The 12,724-nt window shown below is 43.7% G+C and overlaps 2 protein-coding genes and 3 non-coding genes across 5 annotated transcripts in view; all 5 read left to right on the forward strand.

Moving 5' to 3' along the window:
* Positions 1-615: 615 nt before the first annotated feature.
* Positions 616-4,906, forward strand: rps4x (ribosomal protein S4 X-linked). The gene is made up of 7 exons (XM_061066056.1): positions 616-664; positions 1,268-1,345; positions 2,626-2,806; positions 3,799-3,896; positions 3,986-4,157; positions 4,244-4,401; positions 4,751-4,906. The coding sequence occupies exons 1-7, from the start codon at positions 662-664 to the stop codon at positions 4,850-4,852; spliced, it is 792 nt and encodes a 263-aa protein (XP_060922039.1). The 5' UTR covers positions 616-661; the 3' UTR covers positions 4,853-4,906.
* Positions 1,465-1,535, forward strand: LOC132996397 (small nucleolar RNA SNORD61). Its single transcript, XR_009677110.1, has one exon. It is a non-coding gene; the product is annotated as a small nucleolar RNA SNORD61 (small nucleolar RNA).
* On the forward strand, positions 2,882-2,954 carry LOC132996399 (small nucleolar RNA SNORD61). The gene has a single exon (XR_009677112.1). It is a non-coding gene; the product is annotated as a small nucleolar RNA SNORD61 (small nucleolar RNA).
* LOC132996400 (small nucleolar RNA SNORD61) lies at positions 4,465-4,526 on the forward strand. The gene has a single exon (XR_009677113.1). It is a non-coding gene; the product is annotated as a small nucleolar RNA SNORD61 (small nucleolar RNA).
* A 6,203-nt stretch (positions 4,907-11,109) lies between the features above and the next one.
* nhsl2 (NHS-like 2) overlaps positions 11,110-12,724 on the forward strand; it is a 72,761-nt gene continuing 71,146 nt past the window's right edge. The window contains exon 1 of the mRNA XM_061066616.1: positions 11,110-11,401. Coding sequence (XP_060922599.1) covers positions 11,110-11,401 — 292 coding nt within the window. The remainder of the gene's footprint in view (positions 11,402-12,724) is intronic.

Genomic DNA, 12,724 nt, shown 5'->3' on the forward strand with positions numbered 1-12,724 from the left:
TTTCCATTTCCAATATTACTAATTACTAATACAATAAAGTTTCAGATGCACATTTTACATTGCACTGGTTGTAAAATGTATAGAACCATAACTCCCATTGGAGCAGAATGGTTAATTTCATCACTTTAATCCACGCAGAACTTTATTCATTCATGATTTTCTGCGTAGTTCTCTCTTTAAGCTCCAAAAACAACAACAAAAATTGAAGAATAATCGAATCGAATCGCTTTCTTTCACCTTTCACTTTTCACTTTTCACTTCACTTCTTATATTTTTTATATATTTTTATTCAGAAATGTTTATCTCAAAATAAATGTTACTTTGTATAAATATTGGTAAAAAGTGAGTAAATAAGAAGTAAACAGAGAGTAAATATATACTGGTTTCCCATTTTCCATTGCTCTCCTATGCATGTTGTATTTATTGCGTTTTTATGTTTCACCAACATAAAAACGCAATAAATTGTTTTTTTTGTTTGCACCAATAACCAGAGCAAATTCCTTGTATGTGTTAACGTACTTGGCAATAAAATACTTCTGATTCTGATTCTGATTTCTTTTCCGCTTCGCCTTTCGTCCCGCATGTCCCTCCCCAGCTCCCGTCCTCGGCCATATCCGCCCAGACCGGAAGAGACGCGTTCCTTTTCCCCGCAGACTCCAACATGGTGAGCGTTCGCCTCCCGCAGCCTCCGGTCTCTCATCGGGAAACATCGCGTTTCTCCCGCGCTGCGCCGCGAGTTCACGCATTAAAACTGAAAATACAACTCGTTGCTAACGCGTCGATGTTTGAATCGAGCGCAGAAAGTCACGATGATCGTGTTTGTGCGATGTTTAGAAAAACTGAATGTGGCTAGCTGGGGTTAGCTAGCTGTAATGTAGCTAGCTGGGGATAGCTAGCTGGAATGAACGGAACATGGGGGGGGGGGGGTGTCGCTATTCTGTGCGCAAACTTGTGCGACTTTTCTTTAAAATGCGGATCTACACTTAAATATCGGTGAATAAACAGGTTTGATTCTTAATATGCTAACTATGCTACATGTAGCGTTGCTAGGCCACAGCCGGTGTTAGCCACATGCTAACCCATGCTAGCAGGACTGTTGTACTCCATCATGTCCAGCTCTGCTCCTTCTTACCGGGGGTTGTGTGTGTTTTATCCCGGTTGTGAGTGTTTTATCCCGGCTGTGTGTGTTTCTATATCCCCGGTTGTGTGTTGTTGTGTCTCTGGTTGTGTTACCTGATGTTCACCGGGTTGTGTGTCTCTCCTCCAGGCACGAGGACCGAAGAAGCACCTGAAGCGCGTCGCGGCGCCCAAGCACTGGATGCTGGACAAGCTCACCGGAGTGTTCGTAAGTGTTTGTGTGTTTTTGTGTGTGTGGGTTCAATGCCGGACAGTGTACAGAGATTGTGTCGTCTCACGTGTGTGTGTCTGCTGCAGTGTCATGTGTAACAGTAGAGTGTTGCTGGAGCGAGGATGACTTCATTTGGTGTTGATCAGTCATGAAAATAACCATTTGTCCTCTAAGAAGTTCTGAGCTCTTGTATAAGTGTCTTTAAATATGCACTGGGATTCAAATCCAGGCTCTGAAACTGTAAACTCACAAGAAACCAGATCTGTAGTCAAGTTATGATGATCCTAATATTGTAAGAAATGCTCAAAATGCTCATTAATTCCAAAGAAATTACGTCAAAAGTATAATCATCAAATAATCAGAATCACAAATTGAAGATTCCTGTCACACGGTACTAAACTTAGATTAAGTCAATTCATTTACTAATTCTGAAAAAATGCAATAAATGCTCATTAATTCAAAAGAAATGTCGTCAAAAGCTAAATAATCAGAATCTCAAATAGAAGAATCCTGTGACACAGGACAAAATTAAGATAAGGGCTCCTGAGATGAACTTAATAATTCTCAAGTCAATTCATTTACTAATTCTCCCATCTCTGCAGGAGATGTCTTAAAAAGTAAACAAACAATAAACTAGATCTGTTGTCAAGTTATTTTGTTCTCAATGTTGTTAAAAAAATGCAATAAATGCTCATTAATTCAAAAGAAATGACGTCAAAAGCTAAATAATCAGAATCACAAATAGAAGAATCCTATGACACAGGACAACATTTAGATAAGGGCTCCTGAGATGAACTTAATAATTCTCCAATCTCTGCAGGAGATGTCTTTAAAAGTAAACTCACAATAAACTAGATCTGTTATCAAGTTATTTAGGTCGTAATGTTGTAATAAATTAATGTAAGGCTTATTAATTCAAAGGAATTGATGTCAAAAGCTAAATAATCAGAATCACAACTTGAAGATTCCTTTGACACAGGACAAAATTTAGATAAGGGCTCCTGAGATGAACTTAATAATTCTCAAGTCAATTTATTCTCTAATTTCAGCAGGAGATGTCTTTTAAAAGTAACTTGTCAATTTGCAGCTTAACGTAAAGTTTGTCTGCAAACAGTGATTTGATTTTGGATATTAATAATATAACAGAGGTTTAAATGCCTCAGAATCACCTAAATGGTTTTGCTGAAGCCGAACTAGCAAAGGGACACATCTATAAACTCTGATTCTTGTGTTGACCTCTAACCCTTTGTCTCAAAGTCTAATGTCTCTGTCCTCAGGCTCCGCGTCCGTCCACCGGTCCCCACAAGCTGAGGGAGTGCCTGCCCCTCATCATCTTCCTGAGGAACCGTCTGAAGTACGCCCTGACCGGGGACGAGGTGAAGAAGATCTGCATGCAGAGGTTCATCAAGATCGACGGCAAGGTCCGCACCGACATCACCTACCCGGCTGGATTCATGGGTGAGTGGCACCAGGGGGCGCTGTGTTCAGGGGTCTTATGGAGTATTAAGATTCACGTGGATCTGAGGAGGAGGAGCAATGATGAATATCTGGTTTTGATCAGCGAGATGAAATTACACAACGGATTCCTCTAAGAAGTTCTGAGCTCCAGCTGCTACACGGATATTAACTTGTTGAATTAGCTAATGTTCTATTTGCCATCGCTCGTTTCCTGTCTTTGAGATTATCGGTTCACAAGAGGCTGGTTTTTAAAGACCAGGAACAGTTTGACCAGTTCTAATCAGGACTGGAAAGGAACCAGTTTGGTAGAACTGGTCCCTCAGTGTTTATGACCACAGATCCTGTCTCGCTGTCAGTCCCACCTCCACCAGCAGCCTCACGTGGAGGTGTGGTGTTTTAATTTCCAAATCCAGGGGACGTCTTCACAGAGGGAAGAGCGTCCTATTTATACCCAGTACATCCACGGTGAAAACACTGGTACTGTGGACCAGGAGATGACAGGATTGTCTCTAAACCAATTCTATAACGGGTCTTATATGCACTTAAATCTGGAGAACTTAATGGATATTTTATCCTTATACATATTCTATAAAACCATTTGACTGTTTTGTATAAATTCAGTTGATCAAGCTGGTGTTTTGGTTTTTTCATTACACTTTCCAGATTTTGTTTGTCGTGACATTTTTGGGCTGAAATTAAATTGAAAAGGACTTTGGGTGTTCATAAAATAAGTGTATTCTCTGCTCTTGTGGTCATAGTCGTGAGAAAGATGCAACATAATGCTCGGGTCTAAGTCGTACAGTTATTTATTATTATTTATACTAGTAGATGGTAAAAGAAAAGGCGATGATTTGGTCTGGACTTGTAAAAAAGGCCGTATTAATGGGACCTGTAGGTTGAAGTTGGTAAATCCTGCTTCTCTATTAGTCTTATTTGTGTAGTTGGTGCTTAGAAGAACATGGTTTTGAATCTTCAAATGTTTGTTCCTCCAGATGTGATCAGCATCGAGAAGACCGGTGAGCACTTCCGTCTGATCTACGATGTGAAGGGACGTTTCACCGTCCACCGCATCACCGCCGAGGAGGCCAAGGTAAGAAGTGCAAACTGCTGGTTGTGTGTTGTTAAAGTTCCGCTAGTTTCACTCTGAGATGTTTACTCCTCCCTCTCTTCTCTCTGCAGTACAAGCTGTGCAAGGTGAAGAAGCTCATGGTTGGAACCAAGGGAATCCCCCACCTGGTGACCCACGATGCCCGCACCATCCGCTACCCGGACCCCCTCATCAAGGTCAACGACACCGTCAAGATCGACCTGGAGTCCGGCAAGATCACAGAGTTCATCAAGTTTGACACTGGTGCGTTCGACTTCGCTGGCGTCCATCTTGGATCTACGTTTCTGTGAGGAAGTGGTCTCTAATCTATTCTCTTATCCTCCCTTTAGCTAACCTGTGCATGGTGACCGGTGGCGCCAATTTGGGGCGTATCGGTATGATCACCAACCGGGAGCGTCACCCCGGCTCCTTCGACGTGGTGCACGTCAAGGACAGCACGGGCAACAACTTCGCCACCAGGCTCTCCAACATCTTCGTCATTGGCAAGGTGAGGATTCTATAAACTGATCTGCTGGGACTAAACCAGTTTCATGTAGGAAACCAGTCTGGAGCAAGGATGACTTTATATGGTGTTGATCAATCATGATTTATCCTCTAAGAAGTTCTGAGCTCAGCGAAAAGACAATTTGTTCACGTTCATGTTTTTTTTTAATGTAATAAGCACGTAATAACACGTGTAATAAACACACCATTGATTTTGATCGTATGGTTTTGACATTTATGGAATGCACGTTCACATGTGTCGTTGAGCTGTTGGAAACTGACGTAGCAAACCTTCACCCGTCTGCGTCACGTGACCGGTCGTGATTGAACATTAACCTTATCTCCGTCTCCAGGGCAACAAGCCGTGGGTGTCCGTGCCCAGAGGAAAGGGAATCCGTCTGACCATCGCCGAGGAGCGAGACAAGAGGATGGCCGCCAAGCAGGGCAGCAGCTAAACGGCCACAGGACAGACCACCTGGTTTTCAAAATAAATTGTTATTTACAAAACACCCAGGTTTCCTCGTGTGGTTTCTCAGTCGTTTACTTACTGGAATAAAGTTTTCTGTCCAGTATCGGTTCAAACTGGTTTAGAATTCAGTAAAGTGTTTAAAAGATTTCCTGAGGAATGTGGAAGTTCACAGGACAGAAGTTGACCTCTGCTCTACTGTGGACTTAATTTTTTTTTTAGAGATTAATTCATTAAAAAAGTTCAAAGTTGATTTGCCTAAATTAACCAGTTTATTATAATGGTATTTTAACCTGTGTGCAAAATAACCAGATTTAAGGTTCAGTTGTAGATCAACTTCAAGTGCTGGTCGGTCAAAGTTAAACTGGTGTAAAAAACAATATTTAGATCAAAAATTATATATTGAAGTCATGAAAGACTCAATAACTGACGTGATCTACATTTTATTCACATTAACCAATCAGTGACAAAGGTTTCATTGGTCTTTTTATATCCTGTCCTAACTTTAAAGCAAATTAAACATTAAATATAATAATATTAAACCATAATGATTTTTTCTCTTTACACTTAAATCATTTTGATAGTTTCGCCCTTGATATAAAGTGATGAACAAAATGTTTCCTTAGTTGTAATTGAATAATGGTTTGTTCTGTTTTAGATGAAGTATGTTTGATCTGTGGTTGTTACCATGACAACTTCACCAGTCCCAAAAGATTTATATTCAAAGCAACCATCTCTCCATCCTTCTCCTGGAGTCAGCCCATCCTCCCTCGCTCCATCCTGCTCTCCCTCCATCCCACCATGCACCATCCATCTGTTCTCTTTCCCTTTTTCCACTCTCCTCCCTTTCCTACACTTATTCCTCCCATCTTTCCCTGAAATGCTTTCATATTTTTCTCTCCCACCTAATCTTCCCTTTTCTTTTAATATTCCCTCTTTCTCTAAATATCCTCCATCCTTCCTCACACCACTCAATTTAATTTTCTCTCGCCTGCTTTCCCTTCATCCTGTCTCCTTTTCCCCTCCTTTCCCTACATGTGCTGATTCCCTTCATCCCTCCATCCTTCCCTTTCATCCACCCCTCATCCCTCCAAACATGCATCCCTCCATCTCTGTGTTCCGACTCCAGTACCAGTCCATATGGTGACTGCTGAGATCCAGCCTGCTCTGCGCTGTGGAAACCTGGCCTGGCACTCGCCACCTCAGTGTGTGTCTGTGTGTGTGTGTGTGTGTGTTGTGTCTCCTCTCCCGGCCTTCAGCTTCTCTAGTGACTGTGTGCGTTTACATAAAAAGAGCAAGAGATCGAGACGCCCAAACTCGTGACTTCCATTTCCAACCACGCCTCTGCAGCACATGACCCATGCTACAACACACACACACGCAGCATGATGTGTGTGTCTGTGTGTGTGTGTGTGTGTGTGTAGAGGGGGCACGGCTCACTCCCATGACCGTCTGCTCTCTGACACTGAACAGTGCAGTGATCCATCATCTGTGGAAGAGAGGAGAGTGAATCTGCAGCTTTTCAAAACAAGGAGGGTTATAAAAAATGTGCAAAATACAGTTTGTGTTCGTCTTGAGTTCGACCCTCGACTCACCAGCGCTGTTCAAGGTCACTGAAGGTCGTAGGGGTCATATCAGAGACTGATGGATGAACACTTGAGTTTAAGATGCTTTTAATGAACGAGTTTCTCCTTGAATAACTTTAGAAATACGATAATTTCAGGACAATGTTCTGAACAGTTTGACTGTTGTGTGATGTCACCTGCTGGTTTGTGAGCTGCCGTTTGGGAACCTCAAGTTCGGCATTTCTGTTTTTTTGATCCAGAAGCAGCCATATTTGGAGGAGTGGGGGGGTGGAGCCTGACAAAGAGCTCAAGGATGCTGCAGCCATTGGACGTTACTAGCTGTCAATCACTCAGTATCCAATGTATACAGTGATTTATGGTCTACTTGACTCTAAATGATCATAATTTACTGAATGAACATCATGATGAATTGAAGAAGACTTGAAACTAGAGCTGAGACATTCTATAGAAACAACCAGTGGAGTCGCCCCCTGCTGGTCAGTTGAGAGAATACAGGTTGCAGCAAATTCTGCATTGGCTTCACATTGTGGACCCGGAGTCTACGTATTTTATTATAAACAGTTGATTCCACAAACAGGAAAGGAAAGATTGTTTCAGTGAACATTAAAAACAAAGGAGACGTTTGGACTTTCTCCGCACGTTTAACTCAGGATTATTCCAGAGACGTTTTCAGACTTATCACCGGCTGATAAGCTTCTTGCACAGTGAACACACAACTGATGCAGGATGAATAATAATAACAATAATAAATATGAATATATTTGATTTCTACAGACTGAAGGCCTGTTGTGTTTCTCTGCCTCCTCTGTAAGATAATTCAACACGTTGGTTTTCTGCATGTTTCTCCTCTGCAGCTCACATTTCATTTGCTTTTCTCACCAACGAGCCAAATGCACTTCAAAGCCTCAGTGTGACTGTGCAGTGTGTGTGTGTGTCTGTGTGTGTCTGTGCGTGTGTCTGTGTGTGTGTGTTTCTGAATCAAATGTGATTGTTGCTCCGCTCACAAGGGGATGTAGAGCAGGACCGGAGCAAAGCATGCGTCTGGTGAGTCTCACATTTCCACTGTTCAAAGACTGTGTGTGTGTGTGTGTGTGTGTGTGTCTCTGTGTGTGTGTGCGTGCACTTATTTGTTTACAAGAACTGGTCCCAGGCCGATAAACAAAATGGGGACAACGCTGCCACGTTTGATTTGTTATTCAACCACAAAACCTTGAAGTGTTTAAAGAAACCTGTCTTTTGATTTCACCGTGTGTCACCTTCACCAACACGTCTGCAGCCAGGAGTCAAGTAGAGGTCAAAGGTCACACCACCCTTGAATATCTTAACCACTTTATTAAGGTGTTTAATGGATGTAGAATATAAGTGAAGCCAATACAGAAGTGGTTGAAACCTGTATTCTCTCTCTGACCAGCAGAGGGCGACTCTACTGGTTGTTTCTATAGAAGTAAATGAGAAAAATGACTCTACTGTATATACCACAGTGTGATTTACAGATAGTACCGTCCAATGGGTGCAGGTGGCAGGTGTAGGTGGGCGTGTCTTTGAGTTCCGGTCAGGCTCCACCCCCTTCTCCTCCTCGTTAGAGCCTCGTCCTCGTTAGCTGTGTGTTTGCAATGAATCATGGGATATATGGAGTGAGACACAAACCAGTTCAGCTGACTGAGGCGTCTGAAGAGTGACAACGAGGAAGTGAAGGAGAGAAGGAGAGAAGGAAGCAAAGTGATGGAGGTGAAGTCAGGGAGTGGAAGTGGAGTGAGCTGAAACAATGAAGTCAGTCATCGGAGGGAGGGAGGGAGGAAGGGAAGGGGGGGGGGCAGCTGTTTCTAATCAATGGCTTCCATGTGATTGACTGCTTGTCGCCTGATTGGTCGACCGGCTCCTCGACAGTTGAGGGCGCCATCGGTGGTTTTCACGCCCGGTTTAAACCGACCGGTCGCCTCCATGCGATTCTGGTTGGTTGATTGATTAATTGACACCTGGGGTTGTCATGGCAACTGATTGGGGCGAAGTAACAACGCTGGTGTGATGAGGGTGGAGGCCGTGGTGAGAGGGTGGATGATGTAATGTGGCCGCTCCCATCCTCCTTCTTCTTCTCCTCTTTCACATGTCTTCTTCTTCTTACACACACACACACACACACACACACACACACACACACACCACACACACACACACACACACACACAATCCCCCCCACGTCATGTTGATGTTTTCAATTGTGTCAATAAAAGGCCGTTTATGTTGAAATTCCTTCTCTCTCTCTCTCTCTCTCTCTCTCTCTCTCTCTCTCTCTCTCTCTCTCTCTCTCTCTCTCTCTCTCTCTCTCTCTCTCTCTCCGTCCTCCCCCCCTCTCCATATGACCGACTCAGACTGCATGAACAAAAACATTTAGGTAAGCCAAGTTCACGTCTGGGAGGGGCTGCTGAAGGGGGCCCGTGGGGAGGGGGGGGCGCTCCGAGGACCAGATGTGCTGTTATTGGGGCTGGTTCGGGGGGGAGGGGGAGGAAGGAGGAGGGGTACGTTCACGAGACTCGAGAGGAGGAAGGGGGGAGTTTCACTGGGTTCTGCAGAAAGTGGAGGGTCCTGGAAGACAAAGTGTGTGGATTCAAAAGGCTCAATGAAGTTAAATAAAGGTGAAGCTGTTAATGTTAAATCCTCTAAACCATATATAGATATTAAATGTTAATTCACTTGTTGTGAGGGTAGATGATGAAAAACACACAAGATTGCATCATAGAATTGGTTATTTCTCCCGAGAATTCTCCTCAATATTTGTCTTGTTCTCATTAAACGTTGGAAATTGTTTAACTTTTGTCGGAACTCTTCTAATTATTCAGATGAAAAGGGTCAGAGAAGAGAAAATGTACCGTGTTGACGAAACTGTGATTTTAAAACAAATGTTAAATCATTCAGACTAAGTATTGGATCCTTCACATGATATTTTGGGGTTTAAAATGTGAATTTGTGGGTCACCTCCGATGAGAGGAGGCACAGAGCTTCTCCTCGGAGTCCAGGAGCCACGTCCTGTCCCCTGAGAGGCTCCTGAAGGAGAAACCTCCTGGAGGAGAAGCCTCCAGAAGGAGAAACCTCTGCGGTGGGACACTTCTCCTCACTCTGCACTTTGCTGTCACTTTGTGGAGAGGAAGGAAAACACCGGGAGTCTCTGGTCATGTCGGTTCACCAGAGAGATGTGGCCTGGACCAGGGACGGGTTCAGGGACCAGGAGGAAAAAGCAGGAAAAGCAGAAAGCGACTCCAGTTCCTCCGGGTGAAATCTAATGAGGATCTTGTGACTGCGGTTATGTAATGAAGCTGATGAGTAATCCACTCTGACGGCTGCTGTGGTCGACCTCTGACCTCGGGTCACGCTCGTGGGAAACCGGCGTAACGTGGAAACAACGACTGGAGGGAAACGCTGGGGTCAAGCTGGTGATTGACTTCAGTCCTGGACGTTTGGATTCAGCAGAGAAATGATTTGTTGGTTCAGATCACTGATGATTTATCATTGATTTTTCATCAAAAATCATTCCCTGAAGTTTATTTAAAAGCAATAATTACTTTTACTCAAGTAGAAACGTTATTGTTTGTATATATTCATTTGAACTCATACTTTTAAAGTTAAATCTATGTAACGTATTGTTTCTGTTTCTTTAACCAGCTTCATCTTCCCTCATCAGGAAAGTATTTAATTTAATTTACTTTTATTGTATAGTTTAAAACTGGTTGTGTCCATTAAGGACAGTTCATCAGCATCCTTCATCTTCCTCTTCCTCTTCTTCCTCCTCTTCCTCCAGACAGGTTTCCTCCTCTTCTCGGGAAACACCAGACTGTTGCACTGAGTCAAGCTGGAGGAGAACAAGGAGTGAGTTTGGTCTTTGGAGCTTCAAAATAAAAGCACAAGAAGTTATGAGGGGGCTGAAAGGACAGTAATAAAAAACACAATTACACCAAAATGAAATCAAAGTCAAATAACTGATATAATAGTGAGTCCTTGACAAACTGAGACAAATGATGGGGGAGACATTATATAACTGATGTGGATATTATGAATTAAGCTAGAAAACACATATAGTATTAATGTAAAATTAAAATAAAGGCAAAGATTTAATTTGATTAAAACAAAAACATAGAATATACATATAGAATAAAGACCAAAACATAACTTACAAAGTCAAAGAAGTCAGTTTAAATCTGTTTTAAGTATAAAAATCTTAACATATGTATTTTTATACAAATAAACATATTAAATAAAGCCAGTTTAAATATATTTAAAGTTTAGAATATGATAAAGTTTGTCTGTAAAGTCTCTAAGTTTATTGTCTGGATCAGTGTTTAATAGATGAACTATAACACAGGTAGATCTCTGGGAAAAGGCTGTGAGTCCAGACTTTGATTGTGAAGAGCTGGAACCGGACCTGAGTGTGTGTCTGTGGTTGTGTGTGGTTGTGTTGACAGCAGCAGACACACACTGAGTCTCTCCTCCACGCACAAAACACAGAAAAGCTCAGAAACCATGAGGACGCACGACGCGCACGGAGCTTCTCCTCCTGCAGGTCCCGGGGTCTGCGTCCCGACCCCCCGCGGAGGGAACAGCCAGTCCGGGGTCTAACTTGGCTCTTCCACTTTGTTACCTTGTCTGTCAGGGTGGTGGGGGGGGGACGATGCCTTTCTGCAAGAGGACGACTCTTCCCAAAGATGTGTGCAGACCCGCTGGAGGGGGGCTGCGACCCCGCCAGGTGCCGGAGGTCTTCTCGGACCTGGCGGACGTGGTGGGCTTCTCCCTGTGCTCGGTGCTGCGGCAGCTGTCCGACCTGTCGAGGCACTCGGTGAGCATCCTGCAGGAGCTGGAGGCGGACCTGGTGTCCGTGGTCCACCGGTCCGGAGCCCTGGAGGGTCGACTGGTCCGGCTGCAGGGACGCGTCACGGAGCTGCTCAGCAAGCCTCCGCCCAGAGGTAAGAGGGAATCGAACACTCACCTGGGGCCACTTTGTCCGCTGGAGCAGGTTCCGTCCCCGGGGAGTCAAAGGGACTGGTGGCAAAGTTTGGGCTGAAATCTGCTGCTTGGTTTCTGCAGAGATCTGTGGTTTGGTTTGGAGGTTTTGGTTCAGGACGCATCTTGGGACTCACTTATTAAACTCAAGCTTAATAAGAGTGTTTATTATGGGATGGCATGTGTGTGTGAGGCTTCAGTTGATGCAGGAAACATCAGGATTCACTTTAAATATGATTCTCAATCATAACTTCCAGTGGGAAAAGTGAGAATTGTGCATAAAACCTGGATTTGATACCAGTTCTTGCTCCAGTGACTTTCTGTGACTTGAGGTCGAGGGTGTGCAGGTTTACAGGATGTCCCTGAAGGCAGCAGGCTCCACCTGTCACCTCTTCCTTTGACCTCTGGTGACCTCTGGCTCAGCAGGTCAGATTCAGGATGATGCTCGTGTCACCTGTTGCCTCATCGGCCGGAAGAGGAAAGTTTGACGTGGAAAGTTCGTGCACATCAACACTGACGATGAACTTCTCACTTTGAAACTAGAGATTGAGCGATAAACTCCTTAGGAAAATATTTACTAACGTTATAAATCAATAGTAATTTTCTCATAGAATGCTATAAGAAGTCGCCCTCTGCTGGTCATGTGAGAGTATGCAGGTTTCAGGTCCACGTTGGCTTCACCTTCTGGACCCGGAGTCTACGTCCATTTTTATAAACAGTTTATGAAGGTAACTAAACCTGTTGGTCTCAACTTAATGTTGTGTCAATCCGCAATTTTCGAAACCAATTTCAAATGTGGAGTTGAGAGTAAAACTTTTCAAACCTTTTTTCAAACTTTTCCCTCATTATCTCAAACAGCTCCAGTCTCTTAACGTCCCAGAGAAACACTTTGACAGTAGCGAGATGGTTTCGATCTTTTAAACGACTCCGATGACTCACAATAACAATCAATAATCTAAAACTAGAATTTGATACATTACGTTAGCCGCTTGTCATGCTCCTCTATCACCTGCAGGGGAAGCTCCTGTGGTTCAGCTTGACCTTTCATCCCCAAGAAGCCCAGATGCATGATGGGAGATTTTCCCTCGCCAACCTGTTGTTTTCATCCCCCACGGCAAACTTTGCACAAACTTTGCCGCTCAGGGTTTCGTTCTGTGTTTGCGTTACAACTCAAGAGTGAGCAAAGTAATAGCATGAGTAAAGTAAGCTGTCCGTGAGTTTACAAGGCTGTCAGCAACGTGTGTGTGTGAGTGTGTGTGTGTGTGTCTGTGTGTGTGTGTGTGTCT

The sequence above is a fragment of the Limanda limanda genome, chromosome 22 (assembly GCF_963576545.1).
Source record: "Limanda limanda chromosome 22, fLimLim1.1, whole genome shotgun sequence".
In the NCBI taxonomy this organism is placed as follows: Eukaryota; Metazoa; Chordata; class Actinopteri; order Pleuronectiformes; family Pleuronectidae; genus Limanda; species Limanda limanda.